We start from the raw sequence: 21567 nt of genomic DNA on the forward strand, positions 1-21567 counted from the left end.
ACTGAAGTACTTTGGCCACATAATGAGAAGACAGGGTACCCTGGAGAAGATGCTGATGCTAGGGCAAGTGGAAGGCAAGAGGAAGAGGGGCCGACCAAGGGCAAGGTGGATGGATGATATTCTGGAGGTGACGGACTCGACCTTGGGGGAGCTGGGGGTGGCGACGGCCGACAGGAAGCTCTGGCGTGGGCTGGTCCATGAAGTCACAAAGAGTCGGAAGCGACTGACCGAATAAACAACAAAACCTCAGCCAAAAAGGCTCCCAGAGTGGTTTACATTTGTTTTACAGTAGTAAAACAAGACTCCCTGCCTGCAGGCTTACAGTCTAAAAACACACGACACACAAGGAGAAACGGATGGGGAGGGAAAAGGACAAAAATGAAGCAGCCTTTTAGCAGGGCTGGTGGAATGGTCCTGTTTTCCCCTCTCATCTCCCTCAGTACAGCCTGCTGGAATGGTTGGTGGTGGTGACAGTTGAGGGAGGAGGAGGTGTGGAAACTTCTGTTTCTGGTGGCTTATTCACACATGCAAGACGCAGCTGGATGGACATAAAACATTTATGTGTGAAGTCTTGGAAAGCCTTGAAACGAATACATTGATGTGGGCAGAGTAACTGTTTGATGCAGGGTGAGTAACTGGCTGGGGCATGCTGGGAGTTGTGGGACTTTTTCTATCTAAACATGGATAACATTGCACCCTAATAGCATTGCACCTACAAGGGTTTGTCTGGCAGACGATTGAACAAACCATGGTTTGTTTTCTCAATCCCTGGGTTGTTTGTTTCCCTCCTCCTTCGTCCGCTCCCTCCCTGTAGCCCAAATGCCTTTGCATGTTTTGTTAGTGCAGGCGCATACACAAACCACGACAACCCAGAATTCAACAACATGAGTTAACGTTATGTGTGAACCAGGCCATTGTGAAACTTTAAAAAAAATACTAATGAGTATTGAATATTTTTTTATCAATTTTATGTAATTTCACACACAATTATTGATTAAAAATCTCCTCAGGCTTGACTCTGGAAGCCTCAGATGTCCCTTTTGAAATCTCCTCTGACTTTCCTCTTGACATTTGATTCAGGAATTGCAGTGACAGCTAATGCCCAGCTAATGCCTTTCAAACTGGAGGGGAGACTGCCACCTTTCCTTCCACAGTCCACTCATTATTTTCATTACATCCAGAGTCCAAATTTGCCTAACAGCACCACTGTCTCCGCGCTGTTCTCAAAGTGTGCCTGACTGCAGAGACCTTTCTCAGAGTGTGCTGCTGGAATTGGGGGGGGGGGGGACTGCACAGCAGTTTGTAGTTGTAATTCGCTCACATAACATGTGCTGCTACAACACACTTGTGCACTTTCCTTGTGTGTGGCTGTGCATCACATTCTGTGACATATAGAAGCCTACACTTAGTATTAGAAGGTCCTGGGAACTGAACAGCACTAATGCAGAAAGGTGCTATATTCAAGAACATCATGAATTCTAGTAACACTTTATTTGGAATGAGGGATGGATAAAAGAAAACACCTAGGAACAAGAGGAATAAAAACCCCAATAAACAAACTCAGTACAGCTGTCTTAAGAATATGTTGTGCATTTTATGGCATCAATGCCCTTTTCATAACACTGACAACTTCACACAGCTTGTCCTAGAATGGTTTCCTTCATCTTGGAAACATTGGTGAACACTCTCTAGAGCAGTCTTCCCTAACCTGGGTCCTCTGGATGCTTTGGACGGCAACCCCAGCATCCCAAACCAAATGGGCCATGCTGGCTGGGTCTGATTGGAGTTGAAGTCCAAAGCATCTGAAGGGCACCAGGTGGGGGAAGGCAGCTCTAGAGAGTGGCAGTGGAGTCTGTGGGGAGTGTCTTTAGCAGCAGGAGGAGAAATTCAGGTTTTAGGGTTCTAGAGTAGCCTGGACTACTCGCGTTACTTTTCACATTATCAGCCACAATTTCACAACCCCATCCGCATTTCTCTAATGTACCAACAACACTGGACTGCGCTGCAGAGTTGTCATTCACTAACACACACCCTCCGCAAAATAACAGTGACAACGCTGGACTACTCTGCAGGGCTTGTGTAACCCACACTTTCTCAGCCACAGCCCTGCCTCCTGCAATATGGGTATAATAATGATGAACTTTATCTGCATACATTGTCAAGGTAATTTTTAAATGTTTATAAACTCAGAAAAAGATCTTAACAAGAACCTGAGTTACAAAGATCATGGACTCCTGTCTTTGCTGCTACCTTTTTTTTTTTGGTAGACACACTATTCTCCAAACTCAGCTACAGGATATGCCTGTATTTCTAAATTGTTTATTTTTAATGAGGCTGCAATTACTTCCTAACAGGGAAGACCCCCAGAGGCTTAACACACCCAGAAAGGTTAACACGCCCAGATAGTGGGTGTGTTAACCATTGCTGTGACTTCATTCATTGGCTAAAAACGCTAAAAGGTGGGAGCTGGCTAGTTTCTGACAAAATGAATAGCCAGAATATCGTCTTCACATTTTGCCTCATATCTTGGGTTCTACAAGGGCTAGAGCCTGGCTTGTTTAAAACATGAATGCTGGGAATCTGGAGACTATGGCTTATCCCCAAGGGATCAATTGCCCCTCCCTGTGGATATCATAGAATCATAGGGTTGGAAGGGGCCTACAATACCATTGAGTCCAACCCCCTGCTCAGTGCAGGAAGCCTGATTCCCAGGCATTCTCCCATTAAGTACTAACCAGAGCTGACCCTGCTTAGCTTCCAAGATCAGACAAGATCAGGCACATCCAGCCCATGAGCATGGATGAAATTTGGAATAGCTATCCCCATAATGTGACAGCTGTCTCTCCCTTTATGTTTTTTCCAGCACTTTCTGAACCTTTGTGGGTGAAAGCATAGAATTTTAAGATGCTTTCGCATACCAGCATTAACAGCCCAATCCTATGCATGTTTACTGGGGTAGGGGTGGTTAAGCCACAAAAAGCCAAAATACATAAGGGGTGCATCTTCCCTTGTGATTCTGGGACTGGGAGGGATGGTTCTTTCAAGCAACCCCACCTCCCACCCCGTCCCAGATGGGTGACATCCCTTTGTTCTCCACCTCCTCCTCCACCACCTCACCTGTGGGCTTGGAAACAACTCAGTGGTTGACTTCAAATTAAAGTGAACTCAGCCAGGGGCCCATGCCAGGTGGAAAAGGACAGGAAGTCAGTGATTTCCATAGTCACAGTTAGTGAGGGATGCTTTACAAGGCAGGCACTCCCACAGGCTACCAAAGCAAGGGCCTAACAGGCCACGGTGCTGCCTGGCTGGGCCTGCCAGAAAACCAGCCTCACTGCCCCTTCCAGGTCCACATTCTACCATTTACATTGCAGCCACTCTCAACTGAGCTTGCTCCACCCCCACCTCAGTTTAATTTACTGACCAGCAGTGCTGGATTTAGGAACATGCCAAGTACGCCCTGACTTAGGACCTCATATGATGAGAGCCTCTAAATATGTTGGAGATAACTAAGATGTACGATAACTAAATTGAAATTGCTTTGGTTTAAGTATGTTGGAAAATCTGGTGAGACTTACAGCAGAGTTGCTTTATCAAGAGAGAAAGCGTGGCAACACAGCATTTAGTATTGGAGGCAATAAGCACAAACTAGAGCCAGTTTAGAAGAACTTCAAATCAACTTAGGGAACTTCAAATCAACAATCATACCCCAGCCAGGCATGCTGGGAGTTGTAGGCCTTTTCTCTGTCTAAATACGCATAGGATTGCACCCTTACTTTATTAGTGCTTTTATACACATTTACAGACAAGGCAATCTAACACCAACTACAAGTAGTCTGCGGTGATCTTGGAGCCCAAGAAAATAAAATCTGGCACAGCTTCCATTTTTCCCCGTCCTATATGCCAGGAAGTGATGGGGCCAGATGCCATGATCTTAGTTTTTTTAATGTTGAGTTTCAAACCAGCTTTTGCACTCTCCACTTTCACCCTCAACAAGAGGCTCTTTAGATCCTCTTCACTTTCTGCCATTAGGGTGGTATCGTCTGCGTATCGGAGGTTGCTGATAATTCTCCCGGCAATCTTAATTCCAACCTGTGAGTCATCCAACCCGGCCTTTCTCATGATGTACTCTGCATATAAGTTAAATAAGCAGGGCGACAATATGCAGCCTTGGCGTACTCCTTTCCCAATTTTGAACCAATTGGTTGTTCCATGTCCGGTTCTTACTGATGCTTCTTGACCCTCGTACAGGTTTCTCAGGAGACAGGTAAGGTGGTCTGGTACTCCCATCTCTTTCAGAATTTGCCACAGTTTGTTGTGATCCACACAATCAAAGGCTTTAGCGTAGTCAATGAAGCAGAAATAGATGTTTTTCTGGAATTCTCTTGCTTTCTCCATGATCCAGCAAGAGTTGGCGATTTGATCTCTAGTTCCTCTGCCTCTTCGAAACCCAGCTTGTACTTCCAGTAGTTCTTGGTTCACATACTGCTGAAGCCTAGCTTGTAGGATTTTGAGCATCACCTTGCTGGCATGTGAAATGAGCGCAATTGTGCGGTAGTTTGAACACACGTTGGCGTTGCCCTTCTTTGGAATTGGAATGTAAACTGACCTTTTCCAGTCTTGTGGCCACTGCTGAGTGTTCCAAATGTGTTGGCATATTGAGTGCAGCACTTTAACAGCATCATCTTTTAGGATTTTAAATAGCTCAGCTGGAATACTGTCATCTCTGCTAGCTTTGCTGTTAGTAATGCTTCCTAAGGCCCACTTGACTTCACTCTCTAGGATGTCCAGCTCAAGTTCAGTGACCGCACTATCATGGCTATCAGGGACATTCAGATCTTTCCTGTATAGTTCTTCTGTGTATTCTTTCCACCTCTTCTTAATCTCATCTGCATCTGTTAGGTCCCTGCCTTCTTTGTCCTTTATCATGCCTTTCTTTGCACAAAACGTTCCCTTGATCTCTCTGATTTTCTCGAAAAGATCTCTAGTCTTTCCCATTCTGTTGTTTTCCTGGATTTCTTTGCACTGTTCATTTAAGAAGGCCTTCTTGTCTCTCCTTGCTATTCTCTGGAACTCTGCATTCAGTTGGATAGATCTTCCCCTTTCTCCCTTGCTTTTTGTTTCCCTTCTTTCCTCAGCTACTTGTAAAGCCTAATCAGACAGCCACTTGGCTTTAACGTAATACCATCTTTCTCTTTATTTTATGTCATGGGCCCTCTGAATCTTGCCAGGGTTTGGGGCCTCAGCATGTCTTAATCTGGTCCTGACTGGTACTTCTTTGCCTGTATTGTGGGGAACTGGAGAGTAGAGACAGATGAGGCAGGTGTGTGCAGCATGAGGTGCTGTTGCCACGCTCAGAATGGGGTTACTTTGGCAGGGAGGAGCCTGGTCGTGCTGCTGCCTGGCTCCCGCAGCACCAGTTAAACTTCAGGGCACCCCCCTCCTCCCGTGTTTAATTTAACGTACTGACCACTTGTCCTGTCCTGAGCCTTGGCCATGTGGCTGGAAACTGAAAGCAGAGACAGATGGGGCTGGCACTGGAATCTGGGAGGGGGGTCAGTTGCACCCCTTTGCTCTTATGAGAGGATGCCCATGGCTGTACCCGCTTCCCTCCCCCCCCCCGGCTGGAGGGTGAGAGGCAGGGCAGAGCATCCACTGCTGAAGACAAGGAAAAACTACAATTCCCAAAAATCCCTGGTGTGTCTGGAGAAGGGGAAGAGGAAAGGACTACAAGTCCCAACACTCATTGGGCTCCAGCGGCTTTTCTCATTCCCCATTTTCAAGGGGGTCTGACTGGGGCAGGAAGGGGAGAATGGCCGGTTGTGATGGATGGAGGGGAAGCGATGTTCTTCTGGATGCGTTTGATGTTAGAGAATCCTTCAGCTTGTGAATGCTGGTGAGGAGGGCAGAACAGGGCGAAAGAGGCTTGTCCTGCTTTAGTGCCAATAATAATAATAATAATTATTATTATTATTATTATTTTAAATATATATGGTGACAAAGGTTTGCATGACTCTCACTTAGGCTTGCTTTGCATGCTTCATTGTACTTAAAAAATAAAGGAAACAGCCAGTGTTTCCACCTTTGATTTCTCTTTCTTGGGGGTAGAGAGGGAGAGAAACTATCCTCTTCCCTTTAAATGAGCAAGGTGAAAGGGGGAGAGCAGGGCGGGAGGGATTGATCTCTTCCATTAAACTCGTGAGCAAATACTGCAATACTCTGTATTTGTAAGGACAGAGAGTTTGCAGGTGAAGAGAACATCAGATAACTTCTTTAGGGCTCGACCCTATGCATGTTTAGACAGAAAAAAGTCTGTACAACTCCCAGCATGTCCCAGCCAGCCATGCTGGGAATTGTAAGGACTTTTCTCTCTCTAAAGGTGCATAGGATTGCGCCTTTACGGTGCTTTAGGGAGGAACAAACATCAGCCCACAGCCTCTCTGGCTTCTTTGGTCTGTTTCAGTCTCCTGCAGAGGTGTTGGATGAAAATTCCCATCATCCCCAGTCATGCTGGCTGGGGGATGATCAGAATTGTCAAGCAATAGGTCTGGAGGGCGCCAGGTTGGAAAGGCTGGTCTATTTTGTCATGCTTTTATTAACCGGCCCTAGAATTTCCTCAGATGCGTCAGTATGTGGAGTGGGGGCATAGGTGGTGTAGTGCTTAGAGTGTTGGGCTCAGCCATGAAGCTCCCTGGGTGACTTTGGGCCAGTCACTGACACTCAGCCTACTTCACAGGGTAGTTGTGAGGATAAAATGAAGAGGAGGGGGACTGTGGAAGCTGCCTTGGTTCCTTTGTTGTTGTTCAGTCGTTAAGTCGTGTCTGACTCTTCATGACCCCATGGACCATAGCACGCCATGCCTTCCTGTCCTCCGCTCTCTCCCGGAGTGTGCTCAAGTCCATATTCATTGCATCGGTGATGCTATCTAGCCATCTCATTCTCTGCCGTCCCCTTCTCCTTTTGCCTTCAATCTTTCCCAGCATCAGGGTCTTTTCCAGAGAGTTTTCTCTTCACATTAGGTGGCCAAAATATTTGAGCTTCAGTTTCAGGATCTGTCCTTCCAATGAGCAGTCAGGGTTGATTTCCTTTAGGATGGACTGATTTGACCTCCTTGCAGTCCAGGGGACTCATAAGAGTCTTCTCCAGCACCACAGTTCGAAAACATCGATTCTTCGGTGCCCAGCCTTCCTTATAGTCCAGCTCTCACAGCCATACGTTGCTACTGGGAAAACCATAGCTTTGATTAGACGGACCTTTGTCGGTAAGGTGATGTCTCTGCTTCTTACTATGCTGTCTAGGTTTGCCATAGCTTTCCTCCCAAGGAGCAAGCGTCTTTTAATTTCATGGCTACAGTCATCGTCTGCGGTGATCTTGGAGCCCAAGAAAGTAAAATCTGTCACTGCTTCCATTTCTTCCACTTCTATATGCCAGGAAGTGATGGGGCCAGATGCCATGATCTTCGTTTTTTCAATGTTGAGTTTCAAACCAGCTTTTGCACTCTCCACTTTCACCCTCAACAAGAGGCTCTTTAGATCCTCTTTGCTTTCTGCCATTAGGGTGGTATCGTCTGCGTTTCTGAGGTTGTTGATAATTCTCCCAGCAATCTTAATTCCAACCTGTGATTCATCCAACCTGGCATTTCTCATGATGTACTCTGCATATAAATTAAATAAGTAGGGTGACCATATACAGCCTTGTCGTACTCCTTTCCCAATTTTGAACCAATCAGTTGTTCCATGTCCGGTTCTTACTGTTGCTTCTTAACCACTTGTACAGGTTTCTCAGGAGACAGGTAAGGTGGTCTGGTACTCCCATCTCTTTCAGAATTTGCCAGAGTTTGTTGTGATCCACACAATCAAAGGCTTTAGCGTAGTTAATGAAGCAGAAATAGCCGTTTTTCTGGAATTCTCTTGCGTTCTCCCTTGCTTTTTGCTTCCCTTCTTTCCTCAGCTACTAGTAAAGCGGCAAAGCCTCATCAGACAGCCACTTTGCTTTCTTGCATTTCTTTTTCTTTGGGATGGATTGAGTTGCTGCCTCCTGAACAATGTTACGGACCTCCGTCCATAGTTCCTCAGGCACTCTGTCTATCAGGTCTAATCCCTGAAATCTATTCATCACCTCCACTGTATATTCATAAGGGATATGATTTAGGTCATACCTGAATGGTTTAGTGGTTTTCCCCACATTCTTCAATTTAAGCTGAAATGTTGCAATAAGAAGCTCATTATCTGAGCCACAGTCAGCTCCAGGTCTTGTTTTTACTGACTGTATGGAGCTTCTCCATCTTTAGCTGCAAAGTACATAATCAATCTGATTTTGATATTGATCATCTGGTGATGTCCATGTGTAGAGTCGCCTCTTGTGCTGTTGGAAAAGAGTGTTTGCTATGATCAGCGTGTTCTCTTGGCAAAACTCTATTAGCCTTTGTCCTGCTTCATTTTGTACACCAAGGCCTTGCCTGCCTGTTATCCCGGTGATTTCTTGACTTCCTGCTTTAGCATTCCAATCCCCTATGATGAAGAGGACATCTTTTTTTGGTGTTAGTTCTAGAAGGTGCTGTAGGTCTTCACAGAACCGATCAACCTCAGCTTCTTCGGCCTCAGTGGTTGGGGCATAGACTTGAATTACTGTGATGTTGAATGGTTTGCCTTGGATTCGTACTGAGATCATTCTATCGTTTTTAAGATTGTACCCCAGTACTGCTTTTCCCACCCTTTTATTGACTATGAGTGCTACTCCATTTCTTCTAAGGGATTCTTGCCCACAGTAGTAGATATGATGGTCACCTGAATTAAATTCGCCCATGCTTGTCCATTTTAGTTCGCTGATTCCCAAGATGTCGATGTTCAATCTTGCCATCTCATGTCTGACCACCTGCAGCTTATCTTGATTCATTGATCTTATATTCCAGGTTCCTAAACAATATTGTTCTTTACAGCATCGGACTTTCTTTTCACCACCAGACACATCCACAGCTGAGTGTCCTTTTGGCTTTGGCCCAGCCGCTTCACTCTTTCTGGCGCTACTTGGAAATTCCCTCTGCTCTTCCCCAGTAGTATATTGGACACCTTCCGACCTGAGGGGCTCATCTTCCAGCGTCATCTCTTTTAGCTTTGTGATACGTTCCATGGGGTTTTCTTGGCAAGAATACTGGAGTGGGTTGCCATTTCCTTCTCCAGCGGACCACATTTTGTCAGAACTCTCTGCCATGACCTGTCCGTCTTGGGTGGCCCTGCACGGCATAGCTTATGGCTTCACTGAGTTACGCAAGCCCCTTTGCCACAACAAGGCAGTGATCTCTGAAGTTCCTTGCAAGAGGAAAAAAGGCAGGATATAAATGTAATAATAAAAACACGAAACTTGTGAGGTGCATCCAGATGGGGCTTTTACTGTGCAACAATCGCCCTGCCTCCATGACTGTGTCTAATCCCCTCCCCACCTTTTAAAAAATTATTATTGTTGACAGTTCACTGCATGTTTTCCAGTTATACAGCAAACCCATTCAATCACGCGTGAGACTTGGGGTGGAACTAAACTGCACTACCTCATTCATGGAATTTTACAGGGAGGTCTGGACAAAGTCACATTCCATTTGTAGCCCTCTGGTGTTTTCCTACCACTTCTTCCATCCTCTTTTCTTACCAGAAAAAAATGAGTTATTTGGGGGCGGGGGGAGATGGAATACTGCACAATACCTTTTGAACATTAATGCTCAGAGTCCTTTGTCTGGAAGCTCACCCCCCACCCCCGTTTTGCTTCAGATTGGGGTCAGCTTTTGATTTTGATTTTGCTTTTAGACAGAATATACTGTTGGGGGAAAAAACCACAGCTCTGCAGTGCATTGCCTCTTCTGTGCCCGCAGAGTGCAGAATGATGGCCCTGATTCGAGGTGGATTATCTCTTCCTTGTGCAGGAAGGCGAACGAATGCAACGGATCCAACTCAGGTACAGGTTGCTCCAGACTATGCTTTTGCGTTGCGCTGGGGAGGGAAAGCAGCATGTGCTCACGTGAATAACAACAGCAACAAAAATCGCACTAGCCTGTACAAACATTTCAAACGACTACAGTAGATGTAAAAATTGTACAAAGCAGAAAATGTAAACAATTCCATATATTTTTTTTAAAAACAGCAAAAAGCCATTCCATCAGCAGGAGGGGTTAATTGGATACAACCCTAAGGCTGCAATCCTATACTCACTTACCCAGAAGTAATTCTCATTGATTTCAGTGGGACTTACTTCTGAGGAGATATGCATAGGATTGCACTGGAAGTCTCATAACAAGACAGATAAGCTTGAGAAAGGGCCACTGAATATTAGGACTGAAACCTTGTGTGCATTTTTAATTGTTACCCACTGTGTAAGCCAGTCCTGGCTGAAAAACAGGCCATATGTATCGTGAATAAATAAATAAATAAATAAAGTTATTCCCCCTTGATAATAAAGTCCTGGGAATGTGGCAAAGGAGAAGCCTTCCAAGGAAGGGAGGATCTGCATGTCAGCCCCATAGCGCCAAGTCCATGAAACCTAGACACCAGAAATTTTGCATGCATTCTAAAGGGACCCTAGGGGCATGCACCTCTGAGTTATTTGGTTTTTATAACACATTAAGGGCGCAATCCTATGCAGGTTTAGAGAAAAACAGCCCTACAACTCCCAGCATTCCCCAGGCAGCATAGCTGTTGTAGGGCTTTTTTCTGTGCCCTAATTAATTTCAATGTGTCTGTGCATTTGAAGCCTGCAGTAACACCTTCAGTCACTAGGTGGCAGACCTCCCCCACCAGCACGTAGCTTTGCAGTCAGCACTTGCAGCTGGTAGCAGTGGGAGGCAGCGTGACAGACAGAATTGTATGTCTGCCCCCTCCCCTCAGAGGAATGGAGCGGGCAGACCTCCTCCCTCAGGGAGCTGTAGGGGGGCACTCAGACAGGGCAGGTACAATGGGTGAAATCCAACGTAAGTCCTATTAGAGCAGACCCATTGAAATGAATGGGGTTTAAGTATAGTCATGACTAACTGACGCCCCATTCATTTTAATGTGTGTACTCTAAGTAGGACTTCTGTTGGATTTTGCCCAGTAAGTCCAACCCTGCCAGCTGTGTGGGTTTGCTTAAAGGCTCCACTGTCTCAGACTAAGGGCTATGCCAGCTTGTGCAACACTAGGTCCATTCGCTAGTTCACTATAGAGCCATTTTTGAAATCCAGCGTGAATCATTATGAAGTTTTCGATGTCCTTCAAAGGAGCTCTTTGACAACAGTCCTTCACTGGCAAAGGACCAGCAAATGTCCAGCAAACAACCTATGCTGAATATGGACTTGAGCACGCCCCGGGAGAGAGTGCAGGACAGGAAGGCCTGGCGTGCTATGGTCCATGGGGTCACGAAGAGTCGGACACGACTGAACGACGGAACAACAACAACAAAAATCCCAAATGAGCAGATCACCGGAGTAAGCTGTGCTATCTGCGCATATCTTTCCTCATCCACTTTGACATACACAAGCGTAACCAGTGCTGGCTGCAGGGTTGGGGGGGCCCTTGGGCAAAACACCCGCAGTGGGCCCCCTCCCTCAGTGAGTCCGCCTTCTCACTGCCATTGTCACCAGCTGCTCTTGCTCCTATTTCTCTTCACGGCACCCCCTTGTTTGCTTGGCAGGCAGAGAGCCAGGGAGCACATAGGCCGTGGCGTCTGCGCCTTCTCCTCCTCCTCCTCACCACCACCACCGTTGTCTGGGCCAGAGCGAGAAGCAGGGGAGCAAGCAGGTTGCCATGGTGAAGAGGAGGAGGAGCTACTCCAGGGAGCGCTTGTCAGTGGGCCCCTGCTGGGCTCTGGGCCCTCAGCATGTGCCCAACCATACCTACCCTCGACTCCAGCCCTGAGCATAATGCAGGACTTCAGATGCTGAAATATCTGGATATGTTCCAGGGGAGGCTGGTGGATCCGATTTCAGTGAGGCAGAGATTCCATTCTGGGTTATACTTACAACCAGCCAGAAGTCTAAAGAAGCTATCCAAGGTGCTGGGCCCTATCCCCCATAGGGCCCAGCACCTTGGATAGCTCCTTTATACTTCTGGCTGGTTGTAAGTAAAACCCAGAATGGAATATCCACCCCACAGAAATCGGATCCACCAGCCACCCTGATATGTGCCCTGTGTGGAGGGCAGCTTTGATTCCCTGTCTGCGCCTGAGCTACTCTGGGATTCTGGGGTATTGGCAGTTGCTTGAGGTCCCTTTGTCCTTGCAGGGGCTGCTGACCTTCGAAGACGTGGCCGTGCATTTCACGGAGGGGCAGGCGGCTTTGCTGGATCCGGACCAAAGAGCCTTGTACAGGGAGGTCATGCTGGAGAATTATGGGAACGTGGCCTCGTTGTTGGGTAAGGAGCCTCCTTCCGTGTTTGTGGGGAAGCAGAACATTTCGATGTACCCCACGTTGCTCAGGGCCTCCCTCCAGTCCCTTTTATTTAGGAGGAAGCATTTGGTTAATTCAGCCTTCCCCAACCGGGTTCCCTCCAGGTGTTTTGGACTACACCCCCCATCAGCCTCACCTAGCATGGCCAATGTTCAGGAATGCTGGAGTTTTAGTCCAAAACATCTGGAGGCCACCAGGTTGGGGGAGGCTGTATTTGGTCATATTTTTTTCTCACCTTTGCCTGAGGCTGCCAGAGGAGTTAATAGAGAAATGTGCAGATTTCCATTGTGGATGTGAAAGAGCAGAGGTGCAGAACCTCTTTCAGCCTGAGGGCCGAATTCCATTCTGGAGAAGCTCTCAGGGGCCACATTCCAGTGGTGGGCAGGGCTGAAGGCAAAAGGGGCGGGGCCCAAAATACCAGCATATTTTAGCTTAAAGCTCTTGCTGTCAGTAACTAAGTCTTTAGGAGAGGCATCTTAACTTTTTACTATGGGGGGAACACTGGGCAAAAGCTGGAAAGCCCCAAGTGATCATGGGGGAGGGGCCAGGAAAATGGGGCGTGGCTACCTGGGAAACTCCAAAGGGCTGGATTTGTTCCCCACCCCTGAAATTGTATGCTGCCATAGTGATTTCGTCTGATCTTGGAAGCTAAGCAGGGTCAGCCCTGGTTAGTACTTGGATGGGAGACAGCCTGGGAATCAGGCTTCCTGCACTGAGCAGGGGTTGGACTCGATGGTCTTGTAGGCCCCTTCCAACCCTATGATTCTATGAATTCTATGTTAATTCTCTTCAGAATGGAGAAATACCCCACCCCCCCTTCCCGGCTAGAGGCAAAGCAGTAGAAATGTTCTCCTCACCATGAGGTTGTGGAATGGAACATGGCCGGCAAAGCTGTGGAAGTTTCTATGTCCAATTCAAAGTTTCTATGCCCAATTCAAAGTGCTTAGCTATTAAAGCCCCAAAAGGTTTGGGACCAGGTTACCCTGTATATACATACCCAAATCTTAAGATCCTCTCTGGAGGCCCTTCTCCAAGGGCCCTACACTGAGTGAAACGTGAGGCAGGGGGTTGCGACCAAGGACCCTTTTTGGTTGTGCCACAGCCTCCCTAGAGATGCTCGCATCATCTTTTTGGTGCCAGGTGAAGACCTTAAAAATTATTCATTTTTATTTATTTGTGATCTTCACATCTGGGCTCTTCAACATCTGATGTGTCCTTTATTCATTTGTGCCTCTCAACTGGTTTTTAATCTCTTTCTCTGTGGGTTAAAATGTTTTTGTGCTGCTACTCATTTATTTCATTCTTGTATTTTATTCTCTGCTTTCTCGTGAGCTGCCCAGGGGACATGTTATTGGGCAGCCTGTGTAAATATAGTAAATTAAAATAAAATTAAAATTAAAATTAATGGAGAGGCCCTTGGATGAAGTGTCGGTCAGGGATAGGTTTGGGACTTCAACCAAATCTCTCCTGATATTTCCTTGTTCTCTATGCTTTCCTGAGAAGGATCTGCAGCCCCTAAGCCTGACTTCATCTCTTGGCTGGAGCAAGGGAAAGACCTCTGGGCGTGTGATCCTCAGGGTATGGATGAAGAGCTCTCCTTCTGCTGCTCAGGCTGGGGTAAGCCAACAACGCCACATCCAAGATAATTGGGACAGGCGCACCATCTGTTTAACCAGCTTTTCCCAACCCAGTGCCCTCCAGCTAGCGGTGACTGACCAAGAAAGAGATCTTGGGGTTGTGGTGGACAGCTCAATGAAAATGTCAACCCAGTGTGTGGTTGCTGTGAAAAATTCCATGTTAGGCATAATTAAGAAAGGAATCGAAAATAAAACTGCCAAGATCATCCTGCCCTTGTACAAATCTATGGGGCGACCAGACTTGGAATACCGTGTACAGTTCTGGTCACCGCACCACAAAAAGAAAATTGTAGAGTTGGAAAAAGTGCAGAAAAAGGCAACTAAAATGATCAAAGGGCTGGAGCAACCTTCCTCTGAAGAAAGGTTGCCACATCTGGGACTGTTCAGCTAAGAAAAAAGCTGAGTGTACAAAATTATAGAGGTGTGCAGAATTATGCATGGTGTGGAGAATGTGGATAGGGAGACCTTTTTCTCCCTATCTCATAATTCTAGAACCCAAAGAGATCACCTCATAAAGCCGATTGGTGGGAGATTCAGGACAGATAAAAGGAAGGACTTCTTCACACAGTGCGGAACCCAACCGTGGAATTTGCTGTCACAAGATGTAGTGATGGCCAAAGTGGCCATCATCCAAAGTAGTGATGGCCACTTTGGATGGCTTTAAAAGGGGATTGGACAAATTCATGGAGGAGTTTGGCTACTGGTCCTGACAGCTATATGCTACCAGGATCAGAGGCGGTATGCCTATGTACACCAGTTGCTGGGGAACATGGGTGGGATGGTGCTGTTGCACTCCAGTCTTGCTTGCCGGATTTCCATGGGCAGCTGGTTGGCCACTATACAAACAGAATGCTGGGCTAGATGGACCTTTGGTCTGATCCAGCAGGGCTCTTCTTATGTTCTAATGTTCTCCAGGTATGCCAGACTACAAATCTCACCAATGCCATGTTGGCTGGGGATGATAGGAGTTGTAGTCTGACACATCTGGAGAGTGCCAGGTTGGGGAAGGCTGTGCTAAACATTTTCAAGAAAATTTATTTTATTATTCACTTAAAACATGGGTGGGCAACCTCTGGCCCGTAGGTCTAATCCCATCTGGTGTGCCAGCCAGGCACTAAATGACATCATTCAGCTCATGGAGGGCTGTGGGGGGGGGCGGTCATCCAGCCCTCCACCTGATTTTACTTGCCCTCTCTTGTTTGTAAGTGGCCTCATTTTGGCTACAGTCCTGTCGGCACTCACCTGCTGAGTTTGTAATTTGAAGGAGGATTTATTTATTTATTTTTGCAAACGATGTATTAGTTGCCTTTTAATGTAAACCCTCCCAAGGTGGACACGCAACAAAACTTAACACCGTAAAGCTTAACAAAGCCATAATAAGAACAATGATGAAGATCATGATCAAATCAGAATTAACAGCTGAAACCAGACAGCTCCGTATGCACAGTGGCACCAATAGAATCCTAACTCAGTTACAGGCCAAGGTAAATAAATGAGTATTTAGAGCCAGCTTGAAGGGCTGTCATGATGCGGCCTGGCCAATATCGATTGGACAAGAGTTCCTCAAGTAGGGGGCCACTACCAAGAAGGCCCTTTCTCTCATGTTTGCCATCCTCATTGCTCTTACAAGTGGGCACACAAGTAGAGCAGCAAAACCGCATTGAGGCTGTTTTCAAACAGAGAGTTCTGAACACTACCAATCAGAAGGCATTTGGGTGGCTCTTCCATCTTCTCTTCCTTAACAAAGCTTCCGTCTTCCTTCACAAATTTTCTGCTGTAAGAAAAACAGAAACAGAGGGAAAACACCAGGTCAAAGACAGCGATGATGTCTGGACCTCCCATAAAATTCCATGAATGAGGCAGGACAATGGTGCAATAAATGCATCATTCGGAAGCACCCCAAAATAAAGACAAGAAAGCATCAACTAAAAAAAACAACTCGAAATGGTAGTCTAAACCCAGTTGTTTTCTGTTCTGGGGGGAATGTATACATCATCCTTCCCCAACCTGGTATCCTTCAGATGTTTCGGACTACAACTCCCATCAGCCTGAGCTAGCATGGCCTATGGTCAAGAGTGCTGGGAGTTGTGGTTCAAAACATCTGGAGGGCATGAGGTCCCAGGGAAGGATGGGATACATCACCTCTGTTCAAGCTGCTCCGGTTGTTCTTGTGTCCTCATATTTGCTATCTCCTCTATGCCCAAGGGAATTCAATGGGGCTTACTGTCTTGTAAGTGAGTATAGTAAGGGTGTGGAGCCTCTTTCAGCCAGAAGGCCAAATTCCACTTTGGAGAAGCTCTCTGGGTCCGCCTTCCAGTGGTGGGTGGGACCAAAGGCACAAGCAGCAGGACTAAAGGCAAAAGTGAGGCCAAAAACACCAGCATATTTTAGCTTAAGGCTTTTGCTTCAGCAGTCCTTCCTTGGGAGCCCCCACCAAAGGAAGAGGGGTGGGTGGCTACTAAGAAGAGGGCCTTTTCTGTGGTGGCACCCTGGTTATGGAATGAGCTTCCCAGAGAGGCTCGCCTGGCGCCTACATTGTGCTCATTTCAGTGCCAGGTGAAGACTTTCTTAATTTCCCAGCCATTTTAATCTCTCAGTTTCTGATCTTTTAAATCTGTTACTTTTTTATTTTAATCTTTCCACCACTGCTAGGTTTTATGTGGTTATTATTTTTATTTTATGCTGTAGTTTTAAAGTTTTATTTTGTATTTTATCATGTTGTATTTTATGGTTCTAATTGTTGTGAACCATGAAGAGAGCTTCGGCTATTGGGAGGTATAGAAACGTAATAAATAAATACTGCCAAGGGTTAAGCCTCAAGAGAGACGAATGTCGATCTTTTAGAATGGAGGGAAACTGAGCAAAAACGGAGAAACTACCAAATGATTTGTGGTTGGGAGGAAGGGGCGTGGCCAGGGAAGGGGGCGTGGACATCTGGGGAACTCTGGATGGTAGCACTGGGGCCACAAGAGGGCTGGATTTATTATCTAAAGCATTTTTATGTTTTAAAATAACCATTTCAAATTTGGCCTCTGGGCCTGAGCTTGCCTACCGCTGGTGCATACGATTGAAGCTCAAATGCTACTAGTAATTAAGTAAACCACTTTCTCTGCAGCTTAGGTATCAATTCTGTTTGCACTCTTTCTCCTAGCGGGTGACACTAGGAAGAAAAACATGGGCCCAGAGTGCGCAACATGTTTTTCAGAACCATTGGCGCTTCTCAGACATCAGGGACTCCACGTCAGAGGGAAACCTTATAAATGTTTGGACTGTCAGAAATGTTTTCCTGACTTTTCAGAGCTTTTGGGGCACCAGAGTATCCATGTGGCAGAGCAGCCTCAAAAATACTTGGAGTGTGGCGAATGTTTTGCTGATGCATCGTACCTGCTTGGCCACGATAAAACCCATGTGGGAGAGAAACCTTTTAAGTGCTTGGAATGTGGCAGAACTTTTGCTTTCAGATCAACCCTCATGACGCATTTGCGTACCCATGTGGCAGAAAAACCGTATAAGTGCTTGGAATGTGGGAAATCTTTCGCTCAGAAAGGGAATCTTGTCCGACACCAGAGAATCCACACGGGAGCTAAACCTCGTCAATACTTGGCGTGCAGTGCTCATGACCCTCAGCATTCACGACGTGTGAGGCACCAAAAAGTCCACATGGGAGACGTACCTTTTAAGTGCCCAGAGTGCGGGAAGTGTTTTCCTCAAAAGGGGCTCCTTGCCGAACATCAGAGAACCCATACGGGTGTGAAGCTCTTCCAGTGCTCAGACTGTGGGAAACATTTTTCTCGGAAAAGCAATCTCGAGGCGCACCAGAGAGTCCACACGGGAGAGAAGCCTTACCAATGTTCAGTGTGTGGCATGTGCTTTGCTGGGCGATCCTCCCTCATTTACCATCACCGAGGTCACACTGGGGAGAAGCCGTTTACATGTTTGGAATGTGGGAGAGGTTTTGCTGACCGATCGTCCCTCCTCTACCATGTGAGAGGGCACACTGGAGAGAAGCCTTACAGCTGCCTGGACTGTGGGAAGGGTTTTGCCAGCAAATCGTCCCTTGTTTGCCACCAGAGGACCCACACGGGAGAGAAACCTTACCAGTGTGTGGAGTGCTTGATCAGTTTCAGTGACCGATCGGGCCTCATTTGTCACGAGAGGGTCCACACAGGGGAGAAACCGTACACCTGCCTGGAGTGCGGGAAATCTTACTCAGTCAGGTCCTCCCTCATTTGCCATCAGAGGTCCCACACGGGGGAGAAACCATACAAATGCTTGGAGTGCGGGAAATGCTACTCCGACAGGTCGTCCTTTGTTTACCATCAGGGGACCCACACAGGAGAAGACCGCTTCAAGTGTCTGGAATGCGGGGCCTGTTTTGCTCCCAAGCCGCCCCTCTCACGGCTCCACAGAGTCCCTGGAGTACAGAGTCCTATTCACTATGAGTCATGCTCTTTCTTTCTCAAGGTTAGTGAAGGGCGCCTCCCTAAGAGTGAGGAGACCATAGCTCAGGGGCAGTGGTGTAGTAGATCCAGCAATGACAGGGACACAGCAGCAGCACTTTCTTATTAGCAGGGACTGCGACATCACCCGCCACCCACCTCAGATTTCCCTGTTTCCGCTGAACTTAGCTGCAGGTCTCACCGTAGCTGGAGGGAAATGTATTTTCCCAGCAATAATATATTGCTCCCAGTGAAATGCAAAGCATAGTGGGGTGGCCTGGTCTTAAATGGGCAGTTAAGACCCATTAGCTTTATGATTAGTATTATTAGTTGTATTAGTATTATTTCTATACCGCCCCATAGCCGAAGCTCTCTGGGCAGTTTACAACAGTTAAAACATTAAAATACAATATACAAAGTTTAAAAACCATTTACATAAAACATACAGACAAACAACATATAACTGAAAACAACTTTGAACTAAAAGCAGTTTGTTTAAAAAATCCAACACTAAAATACAGCTTAAAACAATACTGCGTAAAAACAGTACGCAAGAGTCAGCACGAGGAACAAGAGTTCCCAAAAGGGAAGGCCTGCCGGAATAACAGCGTCTTTAGTGCCTGCTTCAAAACCTCCAGCGAGGTCAGCAGGTGCATTCCAACCAGCAGGTCGTTCCACAACGGAGGGGCGGCAAAGGAAAAGGTCCTCTGGCGTGTGGCTGCCAGTCTCACATGAGGCAGCCGCAGCAGAGAGCCCCCAGAGGACCTTAGGTGGCGGACTGGGACGTAGGGGAGGGGTGCACCCTAAGGTGCCTTGGACCTAGACCATGTAAGGCTTTAAAGGTAAGAGCCAGCACTTTATACTTTGCTTGGGTACAAACTGGCAGCCAGTGTAAAGATTTTAAAATATGGTCTCCACGGGATGTCCCAGAGACCAACCTGGCTGCCATATTTTGTAGCAGTTGAAGTGTCTGAACTAAATATAAAGGCAGCCCCAAGTACAGCGCATTGTAGCAATCAAGCCTAGAGGTTACCAGCACGTGCACCACCGTTACCAGGTCCGTGGCAGTCTCAACTCCATATCCCACTCTGAAGCCGGCTTTACAAAAGGCCTGCTGCTGGAGGAGATGACAACTGGTTTGTTGATATGGATCAATACCACTGTTTGAATTTTTGGACTCTCCTTTGGCTATGAGGGCTGCTGTGATGCGTGCCTGGACTTCAAAATTCACCACCACACCCCTGCTCAGGGGTACAGCACATGCTTTGTATGCAGAGTGAGCAAGCGAGCAGCCATGGAAGCTCTGGTCACCTGAGGTGACCAGATGAGTTGTTAAATACAAGGCTGCTGTCATTATGTCTTGCTGCGTTCCATTGGGCTTCCTCTCCTGCTCCCCATGTTGAAATGCCAAACACAAAGATGTTTTGTAATTAGCTATGGTTTTGTGAGCAGTTACAAAGGAATACTGGGAAGCAGCTCAAGTATAAGGATTATGATTCCTATTGGTGATGTTAAGGGCCTTCTTGGTGGCTGCTCCCAGGCTCTGAAACTCCCTGCCGAGGCTAGGTTGGCCCACTCCCTGTTGTCCTTCCACCGGCGGGCAAATATGTTTTTATTCAGGCAGGCCTTTGGCATATCAGCTGGTCTCTTGTTGAAGGGCTTTTTAAATTGGTTGTTGCTAATTTCTTCAGGCTGTTGTGTTTTTAATTGTTGTTCTTTAATTTATTTGTTTCATGCTATATTTTAATTACATTTTGTTTTTAATCCAGATTTTACAGTTAGTCACCTTGAGAGCCATTTTCTGGCAGAAAGGCAGGCTATAAATTAAAGAAATAATTTAATACAATATAATAAATATAATTCTTATGTGGCCCTCTTTTACATTTACAGTCAAAAATGCAATCAAAAATATCAGAAGAAAAATAAAGAAGAGAACCCAGGAACCCTTGTAACACGACAGCCTCTGGGAAGAAGAAGCTGCCATCTCTCAGTTTACACAGTGTCTCTGTCAGCTGCCTACATGTCTAGCAAGTAGCGTTCGGGTGCAGCAAGTAAATCCGACAACAAAATGTTACCATGTATCCCTCGCTACTAACAGGAGAGTCCTGTGCGGGACTTCAGTGAGGGATTTGGTGCGTCGTTTGGAGGCTCACCAAGAGGGGGAGGTTTGAGGAGTTGGGCAGGGAGAAGGAAAAGTGCTATATGACAGGAGGAGGATTCTGAAGAGTTTGTTGTTTATTTGTGCAGTCGCTTCCGACTCTTCGTGACTTCATGGACCAACCCATGCCAGAGCTTCCTGTCGGCCGTCGCCACCCCCAGCTCCCCCAAGGTCGAGTCCATCACCTCCAGAATCTCATCCATCCGTCTTGTCCTTGGTCGGCCCCTCTTCTTTTTGCCTTCCACTTTCCCTATCATCAGCATCTTCTCCAGGGTACCCTGTCTTCTCATTATGTGGCCAAAGTACTTCAGTTTTGCCTTTAATACCATTCCCTCAAGTGAGCAGTCTGGCTTTATTTCCTGGAGGATGGACTGGTTTGATCTTCTTGCAGTCCAAGGCACTCTCAGAATTTTCCTCCAGCACCACAGTTCAAAAGCATCTATCTTCCTTCACTCAGCCTTCCTTATGGTCCAGCTAGAGTAGGAGAGGGGAAAGTGCCCCTCCCACACACACCCCAAACACACTCATGAAATTTCCCTTTATAACAGGGGTGTTGAAACTCGTTCAGCCTCAGGGCTGAATTCAGTTTTGGAGGCTGCGTTCAGTAGTGGGCGGGGCCAAAGGCAAAAGGGCTGGAGCCAGTAATATCCACATATTTTAGCTTAAAGCTCTTACTGTCAGTATCTAAGCCTTGGGAGAGGCATTTCAACCTTTTAGAATGGGGGGGGGGCTGCACAAAAGCCAGGAAACCACCAAACTGTGGCGGGGAGAGGAGGGGAGGGAGGCAGGCCTGCTTTGGGACCCAAGGCAGGCCTGAATTGGCCCACAGGGGTAATGTTCAGTACGCCTGCTATATAATGTGGGGAGGAGTTTATCATGGCACAAATGCATCCCCCACCCCGACTTTTATCCCCACTTTGGAGTACTATA

The 21567-nt window shown here is 46.8% G+C and overlaps 1 protein-coding gene across 1 annotated transcript in view; it reads left to right on the top strand.

Annotated features, from left to right (window-relative positions):
- LOC146356034 (uncharacterized) overlaps positions 1 to 21567 on the top strand; it is a 56166-nt gene that overhangs the window by 31612 nt on the left and 2987 nt on the right. The window contains exons 7-8 of the mRNA XM_084829998.1: positions 17395 to 17632; positions 17708 to 18529. Coding sequence (XP_084686124.1) covers positions 17395 to 17632; positions 17708 to 18529 — 1060 coding nt within the window. The remainder of the gene's footprint in view (positions 1 to 17394; positions 17633 to 17707; positions 18530 to 21567) is intronic.

The sequence above is a fragment of the Heloderma suspectum genome, chromosome 2 (genome assembly GCF_057233095.1).
Source record: "Heloderma suspectum isolate Gila_16-S chromosome 2, 16-S_ref, whole genome shotgun sequence".
NCBI lineage: Eukaryota > Metazoa > Chordata > Lepidosauria > Squamata > Helodermatidae > Heloderma > Heloderma suspectum.